This window comes from Molothrus aeneus, chromosome 3, assembly GCF_037042795.1.
Source record: "Molothrus aeneus isolate 106 chromosome 3, BPBGC_Maene_1.0, whole genome shotgun sequence".
In the NCBI taxonomy this organism is placed as follows: domain Eukaryota; kingdom Metazoa; phylum Chordata; class Aves; order Passeriformes; family Icteridae; genus Molothrus; species Molothrus aeneus.
Window position 1 is genome coordinate 103,666,275 of NC_089648.1, and position 27,257 is coordinate 103,693,531.

Consider the following 27,257-nt stretch of genomic DNA (forward strand, 5'->3'; position numbering starts at 1 on the left):
TACAGAGATCGTATGCTCTTTTTATTGGCATACAGTCACTACCCATAGAAGTGCATTTGTGTCAAAAAAATAATTTTCATATTTACAGGAAGTGACAGAATTCCAGTTGTTGGCAGAGTATATAAAGCTTTTCATACACAATCTTTTTTATTATTAGACAGAGAATATAAAATCTGAACTGAAAATCAAATTCAATGCATCCTGGAAACTGTATTCCTCAACAGCTTTTCTTAAGCTTATTTCTAGTTTCTTTCTGTCTCTCACAAGATATCCTTCTAGGACATCTGAACTGTTATGCTACCTACTTTCCAAAAATTCCTCACTCTTACCCAGACCCAAGAGTGTAATGAGATTGGATCAATACATAATTATTTATATTCTTACCAATGCAAGTAAAAGTTGTGTGTTGTAAATTATGCCTTATTTTGCTAATAAATATGACTGCTTACTCTATGTGAAAGATATAATTGAGTGGGATGTTATAATTTATAACTGATTATTTATCTGTAACAGTGTTTTGATAAACATGCATGTATTCACTAGCAATTAGCTTGCTTATTTAACACATAGTTAAAATGCATTTCTTTGCCCTGAAGCAGTTCATTTCTGCATCTTATTTATGAAAAAAATTACAGTGGAAAAAAGCTGCATAGCTGAATTTTGATTTAGTTAAATGGATTTATCTATTCATGAAGACATGCTTTCCAAGCTGCCTGTACTAGTACCATTTCTTCTTAGAAGATAGAGCCAATCAAAGAGAACTTACTTCGATGTTAAGCATTTTACCTTTTTCACAACTGGTGTCATACCAGACCTTTTAGGCACAGATCTCTCCCTGAATTTATGTTCTTCTGTAACAGTCACTGGCCTAGAGTTGGGTATTGTTGGTTTGTTTTTTAACTTCTATTATTTCACACTCTTGTTTCTAATAGCAATAGTCCATTTCCTTAAGGAGGTAATCAGTGACCTCTTTCATTTTATGGTAATATTAAAATCAAAAATTTAGTGGCATTGCTAATACACCAATGTATCAGCTTTACACGAGTCATAATTCTTGTGACACTAAGAACCAGCTTTAATATTCACTACACATTTAATGCATGTGCCAAAATGTAAAGTTAACCTATTGTCAGTTTTCCAGTGCTGCACTGAGTGATGTTTATAAACATGCCCCATAAAAACATCTAAAACTGTGAGATGTGTGTAATATGCCTGAACATCCAAAGATCTCTCTGAAAACTGGGTGAGGAATATAGTTCCAGAGCTCAACACTGCCACATGAGATCAGTTAATTGCACATATTCCTAATGGGGTTCAGTCTGTTTAAGTATAGTTTGTATTACAGTGACCCATATTTTACACAAACAGCATATAGTACCAGCTAGACCAAAAAAAAAGGGTTATTAAAAAATCTATTACACATATCTAAAGAAAAATAAGATGTCTTTTCTCTGTTCTTCCACACCCCCAATAAAGTAATCTTATAATGTCCATGGATTACAAGTGTTTCACGTTAAATCTTTTTCAAGTACTTTAAAAATCTGTTATACCAAAAAAGCTGCCTTTTTCTTTTTCTTTTTTTTTTAAGTACTTTCTACCATTTACCACAAAATTCAGGTGCAAGAATTTTAAACAAAAAAATGAACTAAAGAGCTTTATTGACATCACAGTACATTCAATAGTAATTTTAAGAACATTACAGCTGAAAGAGAATGGCCTGTTTTATAGTCTTAATAAGCACTACCGTTCTTGAAAAAATGTAATACAAAGAAATCCTATTATTCTGAGCAGCATTTGGAAAAAATACACCTATTTACAAATAAAAAAAAGGATTCTGGTTTCACCTACATAGCCACAATGTGCCTCTATAATGAGACAAGCCTTTTATAACTCATGGAATTTTTAAACATCATAGCACTGGTGCCATAAATTCCTCAGCGTTTACGACGAAGAGGAGTTGTTGATCTGAAAAATAAAGGAAAAGGGGGAAAAAGTTAATTGGAAAAAATAAAAGACCCCCAAACCCACACACACTTTAGGCTTAGTAATTAATAGTTTTAAAAGATTTTCCAAAGTTACTTTTGCCTAAGACAAAAGTTTAATAAATACCATACTTTATTAAAAAGGTTCATATGCCGTACACATGAAGACGAATATAAAAAAACTTTTAAAAAGTCAGACAAAATACTTAAAAAGTATACTACCTTGATCGTGACTTAGACTTGTGTTTGCGGCTTGCCTTCTTACCAGACCTTTGAGATTTCTCCATGGAGCATGACCGAATATGCTTCGATTTCTTAGACTTCTTTTCTTTACTGCTTCCTGGTGATTCAGAACTACTCCTTGCACTAGATTCAGAGCCTGATCGTTTTTTGCTTTCTTTGGTAGTAACTTTTTTGCTTTCTTGTCTGGAATCCTGTCTTATTATTTTCACACATATTGAATCACTGCGAGAGAAAGTTCTTTCGCTGTCTCTTTTTCTCTTTAATCTACTGTCATCATGATTGCCAGCCTTACTTTCTTTTTCCTCTTTTTTGGGCTTATCTTTTCTTTTTTCCTGATCTCTGTCCCTTTCTCTATTCTTTTTTTTGTCTTTATCTACACCTCCACCCTGCTCCTTCTTCCTTTCTTGATCTTTACCCTCACTTTTATGTTTGTGCCTATTTCCAGTAGGGCTTCTACGCTGCTCTTCAGCTTTACGCCTGTCCCTGCTCCTGCTGCGGCTCGCACGGTTGGCTCGCCGGTCTCTTGAGCGGCTGCCGCTTCTACGTCTGTCCCAGCTTCTCTCTCTCGAAGGACTCCGATTTCTCCGCCTCTCCCCCCTTTCAGCACTGTGATTTCTACTAGATCTTCTCCTTTCCCTTATTTTCTCCCTGCTCCTACTCCTCTCTCTCCTGTTTCTGTGGGAGTAACTCCTGCTTCTACTGCGCCTAACTTTATGTGATGGGGTCCTACTGCGACTGTGTCTCTTCTTCCTTTTGGGAGAGGAAGAACGTGAAGTGCTGCGACTGCTACCTGAGCTAGTGCTGTACGAAGAACTGGATACTGTGCTGCTACTGCTGCTGCTCCTGCTATTGCTGCTGCTGCTACCACTGCTAGAGCTTCTTGACCCACTCCTTCCTGTCCTCTCTTTACCCTCTTTCTTGAGTTCTACATCAGGTGCGACTGCATTTGGAGATCTCTTCTTTTCATGAACCATATCTGCTTCAATTTCTTTTGCCTCCTGTGATGCTAAGTTACTATTCTGTTCTTTGTTGGTAAATTCACTCATCTCTTTTGAAACTTTTTCATTTTGTAGCTTTTCTTCTGAAAAAAGAAGTACACAGAAAACAAAATGCAAATAATTTTGAGCAGTATGTCAGTAATTTCCACACCATTACATTAACAAAACTAAGTTTCCAAGCACCTCTCATAATACTTATAATTCAAACACTGCCACTATACCAACTACTTAACAAACCACTCTCTTTTCTTATAATTCTAGAAAAGTTGTCCTCTTGGTTTAGAAGTAGAGCCCAGTCATTTTAGAAGTATTGATGTTATTCCATGTTTTAATGGTTTAAGATGAATTTCTCAAACAAATATCCTGGAACACCCGAACTCCCAAACTCATCTACACAAAAGACTTTTTCCTTTTGCAACCTTTCTGCACACCTGACTCTCCCTTTCTGCTTCCTACAAGACTCCTCATCAATACAGCAGGAAGTACTGATGCTTCCTGCCTTTCTCAGAGCCCCATTCATCTGGGTTTGAGGATTACTGTCTGGTTTGAAGAAGCCATATTTCTCACAAAGGGAGACCCTCAGAGCATTTCTCAGAGGTTTTCAAAAATAAAAATTATTTTTATTCAATCTAGGATTCTTTGCATCACTGCCAACCTAATCTCCCCATTTTAAATTGAATCCAGAAAAAATAACTGACATACATTTTTAACTAAAAATGGGCTTTTGATGTGGGCCATCATTTCCTGAATTAATTTAGGGAATAAAACTGCATCCAGAAACCCAGAGGGGTTCAAATGGCAGCTAATGGTCAAATTTAACCCAGAAAACAATTCCAGCTGGTCCCCAGGTTATTGGGCAATACAGGCTGCAGCCAGTGTATATTAGATAATGGTGTATTGTCCATTAGAAATCTTCTGCCTTTCCAAAACACTGCTACAAATGAGACTCTGCACTAGCATTCTTCAGTATTATGGATATACAGAATCAGCTGCTTTACACCCTAGTTTTGTATTTCTGCAAATAGTCCCATGGAGATGTCTCCACACTGACATCTGGCTTCCTGCACTAGAAGACACAGGTCACAGGCCACCACTCAAGACACTCTCCATATGGCCATGTTTTTATGCATACATCTTCCAACACTCAAAGAGAGACAGGACTATTAAGAAAACCAAAAGTTTAGCTAGCCCAGCCTTTCATTAAAGGCTCCATATGTCTTATTTTCAGGCTTTTAAATAAAAAGTTAAAGGAGGAAACCATCAATTTTAAGTTGTATCATAATAGCACTTTCTCCTCCAGCCTGTGAACTTGGTTCATGACTTTTTAACACTGCATCCATCTTTAGACAGCTCTTCAGCACTGGGATCAAATGTGCTACCATTTTGGCCTACATTACTTGTACAAAAGGACAAACCTTACCTTGTACGGAGAAACAGAAGTAAATCACAGGGTTTTGGCTTTTTTAAATTTGAATTTTAAAAACATTATTTATAAATTCAGTTTCATTTTTTTTTGCTTAAAACATATTTCTTTGCCATCAATTTACATGCACTAAGTAGTAAACTCCATATACAGTGGCACAGTAGGAAGACATCATATGGTTTACCTTCTAGCTGTTTTTCTAGTAGTAGTTGCTGTTCTCTCTCTTTTCTCCAAAACGCTTCCTGTTTTTGCCTTATTCTGTGTCGTAATTCCTCATCATCAGTATCAGATGATTCAGAGCCTCTGTCACTCCTCTCATCTTCACTGTCTCCTGATCCATAACCACCCAGTCCACCTGCGTGCATAAAGTCCAGTCTATCACGAGGAAAGATTAAGCTTTGCTCTTAATACTTCTGTGAGGCAAAGAGGAGAGTAACATTGCCCTTCCTTCACTTCCTCTCTCTGAAGAAGTCACTTCATTCTGGTAAGTGCCAGTGCTGTTTGCCAGTGTGTTCAAGGCCCCCGTATCTGCAATGATGGTCACTGTCTGCTTCTACTCCTTCTGGAACAGCTTGTTTATTTTCAGCAAGCAACCACTGTGACCATGGTACTTTTTTTCCATTGTATGGAAAGGCAAAAAAGCTCCGTGTGGAGACTGTAACAGTGCCTGCCTCTGTATCAGCAACGGGACAGAAAATGCCTGGGATCTTTCCCAGAGGACATCTCTGAAATGACTTCAGCTGCCTCCATAGTCCAAGGCTACAGAAATTCTGAATGCCATATCAATTTTTTCCATATGATTTAGAAAACACTGCACTTTGACAGGTATGGAGATGGAATAGAAACAGACTTTCTTCTCCCCCTGAGATATTTAACTACTGGACTGATAAGGATAAAGTCAGTTTAAACATGACATGGATTTCTTTCAGTCTGAGGTCCTTAGGATCTTTACTGAGTTAGTTTTTAAACATGAATACTTGTGATGATAACATTTAATCTAATTCATCAATATTCCATGTAATGAACACATAACTGATCACTGACACTGCTGTAGTACATTTTAGATGATAAAGGTCATGTTGGGAGAAATCTCTTGCAGTTGTGTCTCAAGCTGGAATTTCAATCTCTCTTTCCTGTGTTGTTTCTGGCAGTATATGATATGGGTGCCTTTGTGTTTATGTAGCTTTGCAATAAAATAATAATGACAAAGATTATAATATTTTTATTTATAGACTTTCACATTACTCTTCTATCAACTTTCCCCTCTCGTTCATATGGATCAAAACAGAAGAAAAGTATGAATTTCTTTGAAGGCTGCAGTGTGCTTCTGAAACTATCATACTTTGACAAGTAAATTTATCTAAAATTTTTACATATTTTCCAAATTAGGGCAAGATTCTCATACACTAAATCACACTGCCTAGTCCTTTACTTCAGCAACTATCCCACTTATATATCAGTAGGACCACCTGTGGAACAAACAAAGGTGCTGATAATGATAAAGTTATCAGAAAGTGACCCATACTCCCAGGCAATTAAAATCTAGTTTCAAAATGCAATTTCTAGAAATGCAAGGCAAAAGTGAAACTCCCCCTTTAAGCCCTCTCAAAAATAAGGAACATACTTACCGAGTCCAGTGAGGGAAGCCAGTGCACTGGACTGTGCCAGCTGTTTTGCAGGAGCTTTGTATCACATCAACAACAGGAACAACATGTTAACACAAATAGCCACGATTTCATAGTCATGAGTCTATGGTATTGTTAAATCTACTACTATTGCTGTTCTTTGGAGGGAGAGAAGAAACATTAAAAACGCATCATCCATTTAAAACCACTTCTAGATTTTCTGACCATGAAGATTTAGAATTTAACTGCAAATTAACAGTGAACAGAAAAAACCCAAATATATACTCATAAATCACTTTCCAAGTTACAGCATCTGCACATAATTTTCAACTTCAGTAGTTACATACTTAGATTAACTCTGTTATGTTAAAATAATCTGTTCTGTAAGTACAATACATGTTAATAGGAAAAGCAAATTAATTACTAATTGAGGACTCAAAGTTCATCTCTTTTCACTTCTGAACAGCTTTGAGATAAAGATGATAGTAGTAAGGAACAGCTACAACTCAAGAGCCATTGACACACAGGTACCATTTTAACTGAAATGAATTGTATGAAAAAAATGGAATAACTCAAGTAACTCACAATACACTGCACAGGACAATAGTACATGATTACTGGATTTGAACTCTACCAAGCTGGATGCATTATACTGGAATTGTTCTTGAGGGAGAACTATGGAGGTTAAATGTTCTAAAGACATGCAAATACAGAATTTTTGCAGAAGAAACTAAAAAGAAAAAACCTCCCAAACCCGGCATACCTTTAGTTGCTTTACGGTGAACATCTTTGGCCACATAATAGATTTCTTCATTTGTGACATCTAAGAGAATCTCTGTCAGCAGCATTTTTGTCAGCATCATCTGAAGAAAATTGCATATACAATTAAAGGCCAAAACATCTTGAATAAATTCTGCATTCAAATTATATCCATACAGCTTCACTTCTTTTGATGACTATCAAAGTTGTCTCCTGCACATTTTATTTAATAGCTTCTTTCAAAAGACATGACTAAAAAACCAAGAAAAGATTGAAGCTGTTTAAATGTGACCTGATTTCACAACTCTAAAGTTTCTATTTTAACTGTGAACTGTGTCTGCATGTATTGCACACAGCTATCCAGGCACTGATCTTAATGTCTAAAATGATTATAACAATGAATACCTAAATCAGCAATGTACTTAGACTGATTCCAATTATTCTTTCAAAAAATAAAGAGCACTTTTCTGACTGGTATGCTGCCTGTAAAGATCATCAGAGGTTACTTATGCAGCATTTTATTATTACATATTTTCTACAAAAATTGAAAAAAAAATTGAGGTGCTAGCTAGTTCCCCAAGTCGTTTATGTCTGGCCACATGCTCTACAAAAATATATTCAAACTTAGTAGAATTCAGGGCCTTAATTAACAAGAATTCCCAAGCATGAAGGTTGTGCAGACACAGTGAAACTGTTGGTGATCTAGGATTTAGTGCTGTAGCACTTCATTGCAAGAATATATTTCTTAAATACCCTTTCATAGGAACTGAGGCTGAAGCACAGATTTGAAATGGGTGCACTTAATCACTAAAAGTTTTCAGAAATTTGTGAAGTGAAACAAAATCTAGAATTAGTAAAGATCAATGTAAAGATTTTAGTCATTACATTCTTTCACTATTGTGCAAAATATGAGTTACATAACTGATATCCTTGTTTCTGTGAGAAAGACAGCATTATGAACAGGTGCAAATATAACCCTGCTTTACTGTACAATGCATACTGCACCTCTGTTGACAGCATCAGGCATAGAAAAAGTGATTTACTTTGATATGCCTGAAAAGTATGAGCAGTTAAACAGAAATACTTAGTGAGAACTACATTATTAATACCATTTGATACTCCTTTTCTTCTTCTGTCATTTCTGGTTCACTTTGCTCCTCTTGAGGAGCTGGGGATGGACTCCTGCTGATTTTCCCCACACTTACAGCTTCTGTGTTTTCAGCATCTTCATCTTCCTCATCACTGTCCTACAAGTAGAGCATCATACACTTCAGGAAAAACTTAAATATCAAACTCCTCAGTTTCTATTTTTAATAGACAGCTTCATTTACTTTGTACTGAAATCTGTATTACAAGTTATCATAAAACCATTTATTTTCTCCCTTCCTAAAAAATATGCAGGTACATGTACCCACACAAGCTAAGAAAATACTTAGTTGTCAGCTCCCTGCCAGACATATGCTTTAGACTACAGAAAATATAACTGCTAAAATGAAGGCAATGCAAGGTTGCCTAAATTAGCTCAGTTTAGCAAATACAGGTATCTGAATATTTTCAGCTGCTGATTTGGAATTCTGACTTTCAAAAACTCTGTACGTTCCAAAAGGGAACAAAAAAGTCCGATTCCTTGTTTCTTTGCTATTACAGATCAAATTATATACTTCTACCTCTTAGCCATTAAAAACTTCAAAACATCAAGCAATTATCAACAGAGCAGCAGCTTAACCTTACTTTAAAAAACAAAAGCAATGAGGTAACCAGGAACACAGAGTGTCTCCTTGTAAGAGACTAAAAAGTTGATACCTTTCAGGAAATACAAACCTGAGCAAAAAACAAGCAGTTATACTTACAAATTTACTTCTCTGAGGTAACCGTGGGCCATCCCCTTCTTCAGCCTCCTCATTTTCCTTTTTCTCTTTTTTAGACATCTGTGAACGTTGCTGCTCCATTCTCTCTTTTTCCAACTTTTTCTGTTTTTCTCTTTCCATCTTTTCCAGGCCCTCACGAATCCAGGCAGGCAGAGTTCTACGCTTCACAGCATCTACATAAGCAAGGTTTACAGTTTTGCAAGATGAAAAAACCTTCCCCCCACAAAAAGGAATAAAAATATCCCCCTAAACAAAGAAGTAAACCCCCTATCCTCATCAAAACAAGTCCCACATCTGATTGTGAGGAAAAAACATTTAAAATTGCTTTTTCTTTCCCTGCTCTTTTACTTGCTACTAAAAAGAAAAAAGGTCTTCAAATTTTGCAGTTCTTTATGAAATACAGCTTTGAAATTTTTCATTAAGGAGTGGTTAACATGTACCAATCTGGGGAGGCTCCTGCTTCACAGGCATCGCAATAGGTGAACGCTGTCGATCTCTGAATGAGGGTCTTTCCCTTCGATTCTGAGTAGGTGCAGGAGGTGCTGGAGGACCTGGTGGCCCTGGTGGTCCTGGCTGCCAATAAGGTGGGTGAAATCCACCTTGAGGTGGACCAAAAGCAGCCCCATGCTGAAAGAGTAATGCAGTTTATTTTTCTTCACATGGTAACACTAAATGCAGCACGTGAGCAAGTCGGTCTACAAAAATCCATGCAAGTAGGAATCCATGATTTCTATGCTACTGAGATCTCTCCATCTCTTTTACTGTGGTCCCCAAGAAACAAGTTTCTTTTAAATATTTAATGACTAAACTTAGACTTAAGCAAGGATACTTAACAAACCTGAAAGGGCTTCAACCAATCTCCTTTCACACTGTGCTAAACATTAAGCTCTATAATCACGATCTATCTCCATCAGTTCCATGCCAGCTTAGCATCAGAGCATGCAGTTAAATAAAGAGTGTACAAAACTAAGATTTAAAAGTCTAGCTATGTTAGCAGTCTTTTAACTACAGCATGAGAACAAAAATTTAAAGACCAGCCTTTTATTACATAGGAATTTTGCACTGTGCACTTTCCAGTAATCCTTCACAGATCTTATTAATATGGTTAATATGATTAAAATATTAAATGCATAATATGCAATTTTTAGTACAGATCCTGGGTTCTGGGCAATCTCTATACAACCCAAAAATCACAAGTCTTGAGGCATATATGAGGAGTTTTTTATTTTAATATTTACTGCCCAGAAACGCCAAATGAAACTATTTAAGAAGAGAGCGTTCAGGAAAAAGGGTACAGTATCAAATATTCCACTGAGTATTTAAGTGACTAGCACTAAGGCACTCTCCACTACAATTTCAGGTTAAGCATCTCTTTCATTCAATGCAAAACAAGTTTCCTGTAGTTTTAAGAGAAGCTAATTTTAAGAGTTTGTCCATGACAATAAACAAAAATTTTAACAAACTCATGTATTGGAAAATTAATAGTTCCCTATTTAACAGTAGTGTTGAACAAGAGACTTGTAAGAGGAAAAACAATCTAGAAGATAAAAAATAGCCTAGAAGATAACAAATGCAGGAAGATGGGCAGAAATTTTTTTTGTTTATGAACAGGAAGTAGGTTTTTAGACCGCTAGTTTGTCATTTATATCAGGAGATCTGAAGAAAAATACTGAAAATAGAGGGAAGATACAAAACTTCTTTGTGTTTAAAGGTCTGTCCAATGCACCCTGCTATTATTAGCAACAAAACCACCTACATGTTTATTATACTATACAACTTATATGCCTGAATGAAGAAAAAAGTGGATATGGATTTTTTTTTTTTTTAGAAAAACCATTGTTTATTCAAAGAATCACAGTAGATAGATATGGAAAAGATGAATGGATCATCTGGTCTATCTCCCTGCAAATACAGGACTGTTTCCTGTGGTACATTATCTAGTGTATTTAAGCATATCTTTCTGAATTTATTTTTTTTCCTTCTCCTCTTTTTTGTTTTTTTTTAACACAAAGCTACATAATGTTAATTTATATACTGGAACACAGTGATTCATTTTAATACTGCAGACAACAGCCATTTCTTATTAATACTGTAGAAAAATAAAACCCTTTGGCCTCTGAACAGAACTGAGAACTTTAAAGTATCTTCTGTCAAGTGTTTGGTTAAAATGTATCTTAGCAGATAACAGATTCTGTAGATGTTGGTAGAACTGAAGAATGAAAGTCGCCGCTAGATGATATTAGAGGAACACATCCATGGAAGGGACTCTGCGCGCCTACAGTATTAAAGTAACAAATATGTTTCACCTGATAGTCAAACTGGTTCACTGGCCCCATTGCAAAGTTATCGGGAGGTCCCCCAAAGTTGTGATTGTTCTGGTTAAACATATGCCTGTTGTCAGGAGTAAATTCCCCACTGTCCTGACTGTTGCTGTCTTCCGACGGAGGAACAATTTCCATTTGACCTGGGGGGGTTGGAGTCATCCACTGCTGATCTGGAGGTGGGTGAGGGGGTTGGTGAGGCATTCCCCATTCTGTTCAGGATTCAGAATACAATTCAATACCAAGTTAGTATAATTTATATGAGTCACCAATCACTCAGTGTTCTTGCATTTATCACAAGGTTCCTCAAAGCATCACAGATGATAAAGCAAGGAAGAATCATCAATCTGCAGTCTATATTATACTGTCTCAATTTCTTCAACTAAACAAAGGAAATACAAATAGCTATTGCTGAACTGAAACATGCAGTTGGGGGACAGAATTGGACAGGTACAGACATCTGTAAATTGTTTTTATAAATTTCTAGTAATAATGAGTTCACCACAAGACTTACAAATTGCTTAAACTTAAAAAACTGCTCCTACTTCTCTACATCAATTTTGAAAGCAAGGAGCAATTTTACTATTTTGCATAATAGACTTGAAATACCTACTATGGAAGGAAAATGGTGTTGTAAGCAGCACAACCACTGGAACCACTGAAACCTGTGCTCCAAAGTCTTGAGTCCTGATAATGGATGATTTCTTGGATTGCCCAATATCTAGCACAGGTCCCAGAATAAGCTATAGTTGTAAGCCCTCAAACATAGGTTACAATTGGCTAAAGGAGTGAAAAGGGTCCAAGGAATGAATTAATAGTTCGTGTGGCCATAATTTTTGACTGACTCCTTAAAAAGACAAAAACTATGTGCACTATACAGATACTTATAGACCATGACAGAGCTGCCTTATAACTCTCACCAGTAACAGAATTAGTATCTAGCCTCTCAGGTTAATTCCTACCTTCCATCCAGTCCTTCAGTACATTTTTCTAATTTTTACTGTCCTTCCCATCTGCATCATAATTGCATCTATTACTGTAGCAACTAAAAAGTGCTATTATAGCTTTTCTATTTCTGTGAAAATTTCTCCTTACTGTACAGAAATACAGCTAGAATACACTCTGCCACATAAAAAAGTTAAAAATTCTCACATGTGCCTACAGTAACTTGTAGCCTAGTGCAGGTAGGTGAAACCTGATTGCTACCTCCCTTTTATTATGGACATATAAAAGCTACCAATAACATATTAAGCCTACTTATATTAAATGTTACATTTCAATAAATTCAGATAGTGACAGTGAAAACTGGGAGCGTTATTCTCTCAACCATTAACAGAATCAAGTATGAAGTGCAGTTTTCCCCAAAACAACTCAGGACATGCACATAGGCTTACTATGTTGCTCATACACTTCAAATTGCATTACAGTATAGTGTCAAAACCCAGCTTTCAGAAAATAATTTCAGAAAAATTCTTAGCTGAAAATAACCTATTTCTATCCCATTCTTATTACCAGTGGTATCTTGTGAAGTTTTAAAAAGAAAATTAATTTTTGGGAAAAAATAAAGTTTGGAGGAAGTAAAAAATACAGAAAATAATCAATACTAACAGAAGAGTACAATCAACTTTAACTTACAATGACTGAAAAATATTGACAATCAGATACCTAAGTTAAAAGGGTAAATCCTAAGTATATGAAACGCAATAAAACCATATTTTTCACACAGAATTTCGCTGATCTTCCTTTTTAAAGATTTTATGATATCTAAAGCCAGCATCAGTTATACTGTGAACTCATTCTACACTGCAAGATGATGCCAGAAGCAGGTATTACACTACAGGAGAGGCAACAGTAGCTCTCTAAGTAGGAGCTGTGATTAATAAATCAACTGGTAGTTTTGCATTTTGAAGCCTGAGGGACAGGGAATGTTCACACCAAAAAAATCTGACAAGAATAAAATGAAAAAACATGAAAAAAAGGAATGAACAGGAAGGGAAACAAACCTGGCTGCCACATTCTGTTGAAATTGGGATCCCCCTGAAAATTATTATGGTTGTTTGGACCAGACTCTATTCCTGAAATATCCTGTCCGTTTGGCATCATTCCTTGTTGTTCCACCACGTTCTGTTGCCCTGAGGCTTCTCGCTGAGCAATCCATGCTTGAGCTAATGCAGCCCAGTCAATCTGGCCTAAAATAAACAGAGGAAGTTAAAGAGGTTAGAACTCGTATGTCTGAAGTTTAACACTGTTTCTCAATTGCATGCCTTATTGCTCAAGATAAATGGGCAATATTTACCTTCAGCAAGCACTGTGAGCACCATTTAAACTTATTCACAGTGTACAGTAAAAGAAACAAAGCAAATGTCAGTGTACACACTTGCTGAAGTAGTTTCTCTGCATATGTTCAAAATGTCACAAGGCAGATTATTTTACATTCACATTAGCATTGAATGGGTGGTAGTAATGCACTTTTTTTATATGTGAGCTAATTTTGACATCAGAAGTTAATATACCTATCCTTATATTATAAATTCATGAAGATTTGAGAGTAAAAAAGATACATATTTGGAAAATTATTCTTCAATGTACCCTCTTCATATAACCCTTGTTATAACCCCTATATTATGTTACAGTTCTCTCTCCCATTCTTTTTCTTTACTGCCATTCCTATCAATAAATAAATAAATAGCACTCTCAGATAAGAACACTAGTATGTCTTCTGCTTATTATCAAATTAGGAAAACCTTCCAGTGAATTTAACAGAAATTAAAGTGACAGTAAAACTTGTGTGCCTGATCACTTTGCCTTAGTATTAAATACACACCTGCACTTTCATCCATTTCTCTATTTCTCTTGATATTTTGAATGTTGCCACCTCATTCTCAATTTAAGGTATATTATGTTCTACTCTTTAAAGCACTTGGTGGTTTTGGTGGGGGAAAAAATTCAAACAAGAGATCATGATTGTCACTGCTGTAACCTAAATCAAGAACTGCATTGGTCTTCCAGTGAGTTTTTTTTTTCTGTATATAAAATCTGCATTAATACTTCTGCCACAAAGGTACTGAATAAAAAAGCATATTCTCTCAAACAAAGGATTTAGCTTATCTAAAGAACTGACAGGGATACATATCTAGTAACAGAGGTCTAAATGTTGATCTGTATGACTGGTAAAATACTGTTAAATTGTGTAGGATAACTCAGGTTTCTTGCTTGTATTTGCATATTATATATTAACTATGTGAAAACATTTGTATGAACCTTTGTACGTTTTCTATGTTTTCTAGTTCAGAAAAGCATCATAAATGTATTATCTTGAGAGCAGCTACAAAGGCAACAATGAGTCATACTCTGTTACAAAGATTCAAAAATTTAAATGACAACACATTAAAAGAATGAATCCACAAAGCTTTCTATATACTTACTTGGATCTTGCTGGTGCTGAAATGACTGCATCCACTGCTGTTGGTTCAAAGGCCATTGCTGCCAAGGTTGTCCACCTTGATCCCACATCTTTTAAGTCTTTATATAGTCTATATTTCAACTAAAAATAATAGTTGTATGTTTAAATAGATGCCCATGAAATATCACATAACTGAAACTTACATAACTGCAGATATAGTTAAGCCTTGCAAAGCAAGCTGAAGCAATGCTGGCTTAATATTTTAAGCTGGAGGAAATGGTTCATCCTTTTGGAGTAATATCTGAAATATTACTGTAAGATTTCAGGAGTCTAGTATGATTTCTCTGTATTTTCACAAAGAAATTAACTACCAAATGATGTTCAAGGAGAGATATGACAAGTTTGTACGACAAGATCTCAACTGGCAATAAATGCAATATAAAGCAAGTCAAAATACAAAAGGCATGATTGGTATCTTTGCCTGCTTCTTAGGGAAAAGATGTGTATTTCTTCAAACAAGTGTCATGCAAGGCTGTTAAGCAAGACAAAAGTCACCAAATGGTAAAACACACTGTTAATGATTGCACAGGAGAACTGCACAGGTACAAGACAGTGCCCGCATGCATGTTATGCATTGTACAGACTCTTAACTTCTAAATATAACCTTCAAATCTGAGAAAGAAAAATAAATATGACCACACAATTACCACATTGCCCCTTAAAATCATGAGAAACAACTTTTGCTGTGCTGTATATATCCTCACTGAGCAGGCATTAGCAGCCCTGGCTCCAGACGGCAGCAGCAGAGCTCCTCAGCCTGCCTGCAGTGAAGCTCCAAGGCCAGCTCTGGGTGAATGTGCTGAGGCACAGCACTCCAGGCAGGAGTGCCCACAATGGCACAGCAGCTCTTCCAGTCACACACCTAACCTGCCACACATGGAAGACCTGAGAGCAGCCACCTGCATTGCTCCAAAGAGCTTCTCCAAAGACAAAGACTAGGCACAGTTCTGGGAACGCTTGACTCCAGCAGCTGTTCCCAAAATCCAGTATGGTAGGAATGCACTGAGTGTGACCCCATCTGCCCTACCCAATCTGTTAAGAACTTCTGAACAGGCTTTCCACTCAATGAATATATCCTCATGGAATTTAACATACAATCCCTGAGTTCACACTGTTAAAACATCAAGCATGTAGGTTGTTTCAAACACTCCAAACTCAGAAGAAAGAGAAAAATTCATTCCCTGAGGTAAAAGGAGCAGCATACAGGACCCAGCCATGGTTCACAGCCAAGTGCAATACAGAATAGATGAATAGAGCCTCTCTGCTTCAGAGCAAACTAGTTCAAAGCAGCCAGTGCCACTTGGGTGGCCAGCCAGGAGCAGCCCCAGTGGCCCTGAGGGAGTGGGACACACAGACAGAGCCTGCTCTCGGCACACGGACAAAGCTGCTGGAGTGGAACCTGCTCACAAAGGCGTCCTGCGCTCGCCAGCTCAACAAGAGACTGCATGGGCAGAGAGCATCACTCCACAAAAGTGCACCACACAAAGAGCTGCACTCAAATCAGGAGCACTGGCCCATGCAGAGATGAACACAAACCTGTATTTTGCATACTACTGTCAAATGAAATCCTTTATCAGAAAAACGGTAGATCACCTTTGTTTTGAAACCACTTACTGTCAACACTGTACAAAAACTACACTGTGGCTCTGAAACCTTCAGCTGCATTTTGGGGGGGGTTCAAACAAGACCATATCAACTTTGGCAACAGGGGGAGTATTGGGCAAAACCTATCTAATACTTCATTGTTTTCACTATCTTTTCTTGCCAAATTAAGTATGGAGGCTTTTTCCCATTTCATGAATACTTTTATGCTATCCAAACCTTTAATAAGTGAAGACACTGCCCTGTCTCTTGTCTCTTTCTTTTCACAATTTTATCTGTACCTAGGAAATTAACTTTTTTATACCAGCTGAGTGTATGGGTGGCTACTAATGCACTTAATGCAACATAGATGATCCCTTAAACTAGCTCTCCAGGTATTCACAGACACATATTTCATACACTAGATACAAGAAAGTAACTGCAAATACTATTTTCACCCTAAAGGAAAAGGTAAGTAAATGTTTTTTCCTTCCCTCAGTTCATCTTTCCATCCAGAATAAAGATTCTTTCAAATGTCAAAATAAATTTGTTTACATATTAGAAGTTTTAAGAATTGGGGTTTCTGTGCAGAGCCTCATGGTACTGCTCCCTTTGTTTCCAGCTGTTAAATCCCACTAGCACTAATCAACATGGATTTCACTAATTCTGGTAGCATTTTTTTACCTCAATACATAGTATGTTGAAACAAGTTTGTGGAATTATACTAAAACTCAGCAAAAGGCTGTTTTTTCCACTAATGAGACCGCTTTGCATATAACTGAATGTAAAAAAAAATTACACAGGTAAATACCAATTTCACTTATCAAAGTGTAACAATATTAAGACCACATCTACACAGGCAACTAAACTGAAACCTCCTACACACAGCTTTTATGTGGTAGGATTAGATGAGATTTATTTTTACTGGACTTGTTCTATCTCTGTCCTAAAATCTGCAGTATTACAGATTTTTTTAAACGTGTTCCAGCTAACATAATTATATATCTATTTCTCAATTGAAATGGACACTTAGCTGTCTTTTTTTTCCTTTACTCTCAGGCCTTGATCCTCACTATGGACAAACTGAAGCACTTGTTTAGATCATTAATAAGGTCTAAGACAACAAATGCCTCCACATCTCAGTAAAACCGGCCCTTAAGACAATTACTGCCTTATTATTTTACAGGGTATTCAAATAAATCTTGTGGGAAAGATATAATACCTTGCAGCCCTGTACCAAGTGGCATGTGAAATGGTGACCAAGGGATAAAGCAGACAGGCAGTGACCTCAGAGAGCAGCAGCATTCACTCACCTCCTGCTGCCCCATCAGCAGGTTACTGTGCCCTAGGACACCGAGGCCAAGCCCACCCTCCTAAGGAAGGGGTGCTGAAGGACCCCACCAGGTCCCCACTAGAGAACAGCACTGCCCAGGCCACCTCACACTCCCTGGCTGCTTCCAAGCACGTCTCAGGTGTTGCATGGACCTGGGACCCCACAAGCAGTTCACACCTGTCCAGTCTAGTTTGGAAGGTCACAGGCTTTCCCTCAGTGCCAGCTGGCTGCAGGGCCAGAATAAAAAGCACTGTTGGGGTTTAGTTGTTAGCACAGATAGCTGCTGATCCACTGCTCTGCAACATAATATGGCCCAGTCTTCTCCTTGCCCTAGAGAGATTATTTCATCTTACTACTTCTATTCTGGGGAGAGAAATCAGGTGGGGAAGTGCAAAGCAATAGGTCAAGGCATGGAACTGGGTTCTATTTTGATGCACAATATTAGAACAAGAAAGCAACAACAGTGTAAAACCCTGAAGAACTTCAACATTTGATTAATTCAATTTATGCCACTCAGAACAAACTAATTTAAAATCACTGCTATTTGAAGCAGCTAATTTTAGTTTGTGAACTGTATTTGAAAGCTTGGTTTCAACCACAAAGTCCTGGTTTGTAACATCTTAATTCTGTATTGCATTTGTACTTCTACGGTTTTCCTGAAGAAATGTTGATTTTCATAGGTTGGTAACAATAAAATATGCTGGCTTTCAAGTACCCAGCTTTATTAGCAAATTCAGTGTAAAAACATTCGTTACTAATCAGAAATATGTACTACACAAACACTTAAGCAATGACATCACTTTTTTTATGCAACCATACCTGTAGAAGCCCTTTTCCAAATATGATGTGAAAACTGTCCAAAACGATTTTTTATTTATTTCAATACATCTTCCTTATTGAGCAATGTTTGCTTCACAGAAACACAAATATGGAAGGAATAAAATTTGCACCTTAAAATGTTTATAGAAGTAATCTTAACATATACAAGCTAAAAGAGAAGGCCATATTCAAAATTTTTAATATTGAAGACTAAACATGTGGCTCAGAGCCACTGAACAGAAGAGGTTACTTGTAGCACCTCCCTCTTTATGGTCACCTGGAACAGCAGGACACCATCATTTTCTGGGAAACAGACTCCCCTGCTTTTTAGTTCTCCACTTCTTTTCCTGCATTCTCTCCAAGTTTTCACTAACTGGTACAAGGTAAACATGAAAAAGATACTTGATATAATTTTTTTATCTACTACAGGCATTTTAAAATGGTTCATTGTCTTATAAAATTATTTTGCTAAGCACTGCAGTGTCTAATAATTCCATCTGCTTTTAAGTTTCAGAGCTGTTTTTAGCTCCTCATTTGCAGCTGTCATGTTCTAAAAGGTAAGTAAAACAACCACTTGTGCTATTTGATGCTACACTTTTTTATATAAAGACAATGTAACTTTGTATTCTGCTTGTAAAACTTTACTGAGTATGAAAGGACTTTTCAACAGAATCTCAGGATTGTCCTGTCAGACACCCACAGTTTCCTTCCTAGTAATATTTTAAAGGTGTCAAAAATAAAACCAGATCAAGTCAAGTCATACAGTAATGAACAAACCAGATGTGAGTTACCAAAATAATACTTTTGAACCTGAGTCCATACACAGAAAAGGGCACAAACTACTTCACAAAGAACTCACGAAACACAGCAGAGAAAATGTAGCCTGTTCGCAGTAATTTTAAAATTACTGCAAGGGATTCACCTTCTATACCAAGGCAGGGGAGGAGGAAACAAACCCAAAATCAACAAACAATGCCTCTCACCCACTAAACCAGTAATTAAAGGCTTGAAACAACTGGAACCTCTTGTACTAATGTATATGACAAGAAACAACCCAAGACACAGGTAGTAATTAATAAATGGAGAAAAGATACTCAAAATCCTCTCCTACTAACTAAAACCTGCCCTGACAAAATTAACTTAGGATACTGCCACACAAATAATAAACAAGTTTTTATTTCTTACAAGTTCCCAAATCAGCATCACCAGAAAGAAAGGCTCCACCTAATACAATGGACAGCTCTATTTCCCACCAGTGACCTAAGGCCAAATACACAGCAGAGCATCCAAATGACAGTGAAACAAACTTTATTTTCTACTGAAGGTGGAGGGGAGGGAGTTAATTTTAGCCAGTGTTCAACTCATTTAAAAGGTTAACAAGACAGTAACAGAGGGGTGCTTCAACTGAGCAGTCATTAAAACATACTGGTTCTGACATGACTAGTACCTAAAACAGGCTTGAAAAGCAACAGGTTTAAAGAATGGATCCATTTTGTAGGCACCTACTTACAAAGGAAAATGCAGATACTATCCCTCCTTTACAATGATGGGTTAAGGTTCTTTTACTTAGCTGTTCTACCCTCCAATTCAATTGGACATAGCCTTTTTTTCTTTCCTTCTCTCTCTCTCTCTAGCATACACACACAAATAAACAAAAGAACATTTATTGGTGCTTCAAGAGCTGTTCCCTGATGTCAGATCACAGTACAGGAACCTGAATCTATTAAAAATCTGTTTACCAATGAAGAAACAGAAGCCAATTCAGGATTCTTTTTGTTTTATACAGAAGCACAATCACATGAGAAAAGTACCCCATCAACTCACATTTAATTTCAGTTACATGTATTTAACAGATTATGGAAAGTTCACAAGATACCTGAAAATCCTGCAGGAGTTCCTAAGAGCAAACATGTTCTGAAATACGTTCTTTCACGTGTTGGGTTTTTTTCTTTTTAAATTTCTATTCAAAGGCTGGACTAGAATCTGCTGAAGACTTATTAAAGCAAACTACTGGTACAAAAATGTGCTACCCTTGACAGGACTGCTGGTGAGGGCTGCACTGCTGATGAAAAAAGCTGAGACACCAATATAGACAGGACTTACCTCAATCACCATCAACCTCTGAGAGCCAACAGCACTCAGAAACATTTAAATGTGGTGTCAAACTCTCTACCACTGTATTTAAACTAACTTTTCTTTGTGTAAAGACAAAGAACATATTTTTAAAGGCACCTTTCCACTCCCATCCTTGATTGTACCATGCATCTCAACTACAAATTACACCTCAATGTTAACCTGTTCTTCTAGGGAAAAAAGGCATCTCCTTCACCCTATTTGTTAGCATAATGAGGTATTTTCCAACATAGCTGTATGATGTGTTCAGACACACCACACACTGAAAGCACACATTTAGAAGGTACTTACCAGTAAACAGAGTCTTGAGTGATAATTCACAAGCTCACCTTTAACTCTGGGAGACTCCCCCAAGTACTTCCCACAAAACACAGCTATCCTGAAGGACATTACATATTTCCACACCAACAGGAAGCAGAGCACGGTTTCCTGAGAACTCACCAACAGTGAGTTAGTGCTCACAGTGCTTAGTGAAGGTCCTTGATGCCAAAGGTGGGGCCATCTTTTAGACAAGGCCACCAACAGAACTTGAGCAGTAACAGGTTCACTCAGGTTCCTTGGACAACCTTACCTAGGAGTTTCATAATGTAAACTCCTAAAATGCACTCCCAGTACAACAGCACTCGTGCAGAGCTGCAGAGCTAACTGTGCTCTGACCTCTCAACACTGGAGAAGAGCAGTCCCATGGAGTCTCACGCTCAGTCTTGGAAATGTCAAAAGACAAAGCCTGCTTGTCACCCTGGAGATACTATCTTCCTTAAATGCTTTATGACATTGGCTGCAGCAGAACTGAAAGATATCAAGAAACTTCCCCTGGAAAGATAAGCAAGATCTGTCCCCAAACAAAATTTAATGCAGCTAATGGATAAACTGAATTGCTCCAATTCATGCAGCTAGTCCAAGATGAGAAGCACAGAGACCTAGGAAATTAGCTCAGCTCCAGAAAGGCATCAGGAAGATAACTAACCATACCAAGCTGTCCTGATGAGTGCATCTTGTACACAAACTCTTGCTCCTTCTAAGTAACTCCCATCACTCTGCCAATCTGCTTCTTCCTAATACCAACTTACACACCATCCTAACCATGCAGAACACCTTAGAGCTCAACAGCTTCTGCAGCAGATTCTGAATGGCTTGTCAGGAAATCCATGAAAGTCAAATATCTTACAAATGAGGAAAGAAGTCATCTTTGGAATATGAAATCAAGGATTTGTTAGAAGCTAGACTATCTCAACTCCAAGAAATCAGGAGAGACAATCTAGGAGTCAAGCTGTCACTAGAAGGAGAGTGGCACACACTTTCTGCTGTGTCCTGAGCTGAAGAGATCAACAATATCATTTGACCTGATCTTCAGGGCACACCCTGGTGGTGGTGGTTTATTCAACACTGTAGACAGGCAGACTAAGGATTCTGGAACCTACAGAGACCACAGCCAGAAATCAAGAGCCTTCTGATGCTGAGGGGAGGCTGTTGCATCACTTTTCTGATCATGCTTCTCATCATTCCTGAAGAGCAGGTCAATATATGACACAATATGGCCTGACAGGTTTTACTTGCAAATTGAACTCTTAACACACAGCTGCAGGAGTTTTTCTGGTGACTAAAGATTTGTCTTGCAGGCATTCCAAACAGGCATGGCATTTAGCAAAGAAATATCCATCATCTCATTAAACAAGGAAGCTGAAAGAGCAGGCCATCATGCATACTTGGAGAATCCCTACACAGCTAGTCTTTGTACTTCAGGGTTTAGAGATGTTCCACATCCTCTAAGGTAACCTGGCAGTGCAGTCATGACTTTTTGCCTACATTTAGGTCTACATAGTTGAAGGGAAAGACCCCGAGAGGTAGGAGTCCTGGTTTGTAACAAACTGCAATTACTGGTTTTGAAACTACAAAGGCACATTAGTCTCTGATGTTCCCTGTAGAACCTGGGCTACACAACCCATCTTGAGAAGGATCTCAAAAGCATTACATTCTCTGTGGGCAGAGTTTCTTTATCTCATATAGATATAGGCTCTGAAGGTAAACCTAAAGGAAAATGGAGATGTTTCAGGAGCAGAGCTCCTTAAAATCCATAGCCTGATTTCTTGATCTTTCATGTGGGTGCCTTATTCTAATGTAAGGCTTTTACCTTTCATTCAAGTTTTAGCACAGTGACTGAAAGTTCATGATGAGTTTCCATGATGAATTCTGTGGAACTGTTCAGGTGCAAGCAGGATAAACCTAATCCTACATTCACCACACCAGGATCAGGGCAGTTAGTAGAAAGACAGGAATAAGGCCAATACCTCCAAGAGTTCAAACTGAACAAGTGTTGCTGCAAAGCTGCTTCCCCCCTCACCTTCCTCCCACTGTGCTATTGCTTCAACAGGGCCATGGTAGCAAAGACATCATCGATGAGGTTGAACTAGTGCATAAATACTCTGGGGATACCACACCAACAGCTTACACAGCTCTCCCAAGGAATTAGAAAAAGCAGCTCCTCCATGGTATCATCAATATCCAACCACACTGGAATCCAAAGTCAATAATGGACAGACATGGTACAAACTCCAAAGATGTCTATTTCAAAGTGCTCCCAACTGGAAGGAAATGTAAACTGAGCACTTCTTCCATGACTGTGCCACTGGAATAAAAGATACTTTTCTGCAAGAATTTGTACGTAAGAGGTGCAACTGAAAAGAACTGCAAATGAAAAATAGCTTTGCACATCCAAAGGAATCCCCCTACCAAGAAGAAAAATTTAATGCAGAAAGGGTGTCACAAGAATTATCATTAGGTGGTGGTCTTAGCATAGGAGACCCAGGTGAGTCAGAACACTTCTGCAGTTAAAAGGATGTGGGAGTCTGTAAAAGTGCTGCATCCTATGCACCCACATAGGAACAAACCCTGCAAGTTACTACAGAGTGGCTGCAGACACATTCACTCAGAGTCAGAACAAATGCATTCCATCACTCAGACAAAAACATACCAGCTTTCATTTTACTTGGGAGAACTAATATTTACGACTATATTAATATTTACTGCTATATTATACTCAGCTGTTGATTAGAAAATCAGGTATTTATGGTGTGCTTTAAGCTTGCAATAAATCAGAAAAGTTACAGTAACTGTCTTGCCTACTACTCTGTTTCACTCATTAAACTTTCACTTGGCCAAAGACTTCTGCCATCAGGTAGGGCACCATCCTGAGCTGCTCCCAGTATTTCAAGCCCAGATACTGTGCATCTTTTCTCCTCTTGAGAACCAGAAGCTATCTATACCTTTGTGTCTGCTGGGATCTGTTAGTATGATAACAAGTCAAAAAACATGTAAAATCTTCCAGCTCACTTATAGTTGTGTATCACTAAAATTTGCTCCACTGCATTTTTTAACATCAGAACTGTTCTTTCTCAGACTGAAGAACAGAGGCTTTTCAAATGTGTAACCAAGATCCAAAATACAGAACCAGAAAAAGAACTGATGAAAACTGCATGCTCAGGATCCATTAAGTTTTCCCAGAACCTGGTTCACACATCAGTATGTCTGAGTAATATTTACAATGCTAACAAGATGAAGCAGCATGAACAAAGGTCGAATTTAAAAAAACTAAAAGAAAAAAAAAAAAAGTACTGTGAAATCTTCTTCAGGGAGTCACTCCAGCAGTACAGCTTCCAAGGTCTGTCAATACAAACTTACATCCACATATCCATTGAGCTGAACACAACTCTTTTTTAAAAGAGCAAAAGGACCAGATATTGGCATCCAGGTACCATTAATTATTTTTTCTATTTCTAAGACATAAAGATAAATACATTATTTGATTATAATATAGTACCAAAACAAAATCACTGCTAGAACATTTACTACCACAGAAATATTATCATAACTTAGGCAGTTTAAGTCAAAACTGTGCTGGGTTTGGGGGGAAAAAAATGTCCAATCTGATTATTTTTTTCATGTATCATTCCACTGAAAGTCCTGATGCAGGATTTTCAATTAGCCCTGTAACACAGCATTATTTTTTTTTCTGAAGTGAATGGTCCATCTGCAACTTCCTCTGCAATGAACATGCTCTGCACAAAAATTAGTAGTGCTAATAACTAAATAAACAACTACTCCTCACTAGTCATGAGCAGATATTAACCTCAATGATAAATACAGTTATCACTTAATAAGGGATCAGCTAGTGATGAAAGCAAGAAGACTTTAATAAAACCTACCCAAAATATTATTTGTCACCAAAAGAAGACTTAGAATCACCACATATCTCAGTCATGAAAAGTAGTGAGACTGGACACTCCTGTTCCCCATTGAATCTTTACATAATCCTGCACTTAACTAAAAATCAAACATGGTTATAACTCCACTCTACCACTACAGCTTATCAGGTGAGTTAACCACTAAAAAATTGTGGAACTGTGCTAAATTTGTGGACTCTTAAGCCCTACAACACCTCTGAGCCCAAAGTATTGAAAGCATTCTTATCAGAGCAGGAGTTTGTATGTCATATGGGACAAAGGAAGTCTTGTCATGGCCTAACAGCAGAGATAACACAAGGTTTGCTGCTGCACCAAACAAATTAAAAACCAGGAGCTTGTCTGTCAGCAATCCCAGCAGCTTGTGCCTGGACAAAGCAGAGACTTTCAGTTCCCCTCTGTTCTACAGTCAGGGGAGCTGCAGCATCTGTCAGCCCCATAAGAGCCATCTTTAGTGCAGCTGCACTCCAAAAAGAGGTTTCTTACTCCTACCAACAGTACAGGTGTTGACTGGACTGCACTGGTATTTGTAACCCACCTTTGGAAAATGATGTTAGAATACTGTCTGCTGGTAGACAAGCTTTATGCTTTGAAGACCACCATTCCCTTTCTCTGAAAGGTGGCTGACTGTGCTTCAAAACAAAGCCTTAGGGCAACCCGTGTTTCCTGTATCCCACACCTTCCAACAGACTGTTTGCTTGCTCATTTACAGGTGTTAACTCTAAGAGAAGAAATGATCAACAACCAAGGTGGCTGAATACTCTGCATTATCTCTTGTTACAGAAGCTTTGGAAATTTCAGCTGGGGTAGTACATTGCAGAATTATCTAATGGTTTGGGTTGGAAGGGACCTTTGAAGACCATCTAGTTCAACATCCTGCATGAAATGATGTTGCTGAAAGTTCTGTCCAACCTGATCTTGGACATTTCCAATCGTGCAACTTCCCTAGGAAACGTATTCCACAGCTTCTCCATCCTTATCATAAACAAATTCTTCCTGATGTTCAGTCTAAATCTATATTTCAGTTTAATACTGTTGTCCCTCACCCAGAGCCCTGGCAACAAGCCTTTTACCATCTTTTTCATGTACAAAAGTACCTTTCCTTCCCTTTAGGTACTGAAAGCCAACAATAAGGTCTCCCTGAAGCCTTCTCTATTACAGGCTGAACAATCCCAGCTCTCTTTGCCTGTCTTCACAGAAGAGTGGTTCCTGCCCTTGGACCACTTTTGTGTCTCCATCCTCAACCGTAAAGCCTAGCACATCCCATTAAAATTCACTTCAACAACTTTGTGGGATTGTCTAATGAAGTACAGAGAAACTACAGGGATAAGTGATGAAAGCAAAAAAGCTTTCAAACCCATAATCTGTTTGAGAATCCATTAAAAAACACCCTGCGTTTGCCAAGCTACTGGTCCAGGTATCTCGCAAATGCCGCTGTGTGAATTTCAGTTCTCTGGAGCCCTCCAGTGGAACGAATTCATAGGAGCGGCCACGAAACCCAGGAAACAGCACAAATACCCCACGAATACATTTCATCTGCGGGAGCCAGGCTGCTGACACAGCCAAGCCCCAAATCCCAGCGCACATGTTGCTCCCCTAACTGGGTTACGGGCCAACCCAGGCAGACACTGCGCCCCGCGGAACCACGGCCGCTGCCTCCCCTTTCAGCGGCGGCTCCGGCCCGGCCGCGCGCTCCAGCATCCCGGGACCGCCGGCCCCGCCAGGTCGCGCGCTCGGCACCGGCCTCTCCCGGCGCCGCCGGGGCAGCGGCAGCGGCGCGGGGCGGCCCCGGGGCATGCGCACTGCCGGCACCGGGCCCGTCCCCACCGGGGACCCTCGCCGGGGGGGCGGGCGGGACGAGGGGGTCCCGGGGGTCCCCGCCGGGCCCCCCCCCCCCCCGCGCCCTCACCGCGCATGCGCGGCGCGCCGCCCCCCCCCAGGACGAGCAGCGGGGGAGGGCGAGCGGCTCTCGGCTCGTCCCTTCTCGTCCTGGCCGCCGGTTTCCGCTGTCGGCGCCGCCGGTTCCTCACGCCCGGCGAGCAGCAGCTGCTGCCGCCGCCACCGCGGCGCGCGGCGCCCTCCCGGTTCGACTGGGAGTGAAGGGGAAGAGCGGGTCAGCGACACCCGCCGGCCCCCCGGGAGCGCTGGCGAGCGCAGCCCCCCTGCTACTTACGCGCTCCCCCGCCTCCCGCCGCCGGTGCCGCCGCTCCACGGCCGCGCTGTCCCCGCTATCACTCCTCGTCTTCACGGACAAGACAATATGGCGCCCGCTGGCGCTCCCCCGGAAGTGAAAGGCGTCACGGTGCTGACCCTCGCCTGGCACACACGGGCGCCTGCCTCCGCCATCTTTGCTGAGGGCGGCGCTTCCCGCTCCCCTCGGCGCGGCCGGAGCGCCAGCGCCCGCTGCCGCCATCTTTGCTGCGGGCAGCCCCGGCGGCGGGGCAGGGAGGCGGGGACGGCTCCTGGCCGGG

General features: G+C 39.2%; 1 protein-coding gene across 1 annotated transcript; it reads right to left on the reverse strand.

The window, feature by feature from the left end:
- Window positions 1–27,063, reverse strand: PNISR (PNN interacting serine and arginine rich protein). The gene is made up of 12 exons (XM_066547522.1): window positions 26,960–27,063; window positions 14,645–14,763; window positions 13,223–13,408; window positions 11,205–11,431; window positions 9,339–9,525; window positions 8,881–9,071; window positions 8,140–8,277; window positions 7,035–7,134; window positions 6,275–6,328; window positions 4,831–5,001; window positions 2,205–3,306; window positions 1–1,965 (listed from the first exon to the last, which is right to left on the reverse strand). The coding sequence occupies exons 2-12, from the start codon at window positions 14,730–14,732 to the stop codon at window positions 1,935–1,937; spliced, it is 2,475 nt and encodes an 824-aa protein (XP_066403619.1). The 5' UTR covers window positions 14,733–14,763; window positions 26,960–27,063; the 3' UTR covers window positions 1–1,934.
- Window positions 27,064–27,257: the final 194 nt, after the last annotated feature.

Excerpts from the sequence above, each read along its gene's own strand:
- PNISR (XM_066547522.1), bottom strand. The coding sequence starts at position 14,732 with ATGTGGGATCAAGGTGGACAACCTTGGCAGCAATGGCCTTTGAACCAA. Across the intron at positions 8,278-8,880 it reads TACCTCAGAGAAGTAAATTT|GACAGTGATGAGGAAGATGA; the intron begins GTAAGTATAACT and ends CTCTACTTGTAG. Across the intron at positions 3,307-4,830 it reads ACTAGAAAAACAGCTAGAAG|AAGAAAAGCTACAAAATGAA; the intron begins GTAAACCATATG and ends TTCTTTTTTCAG.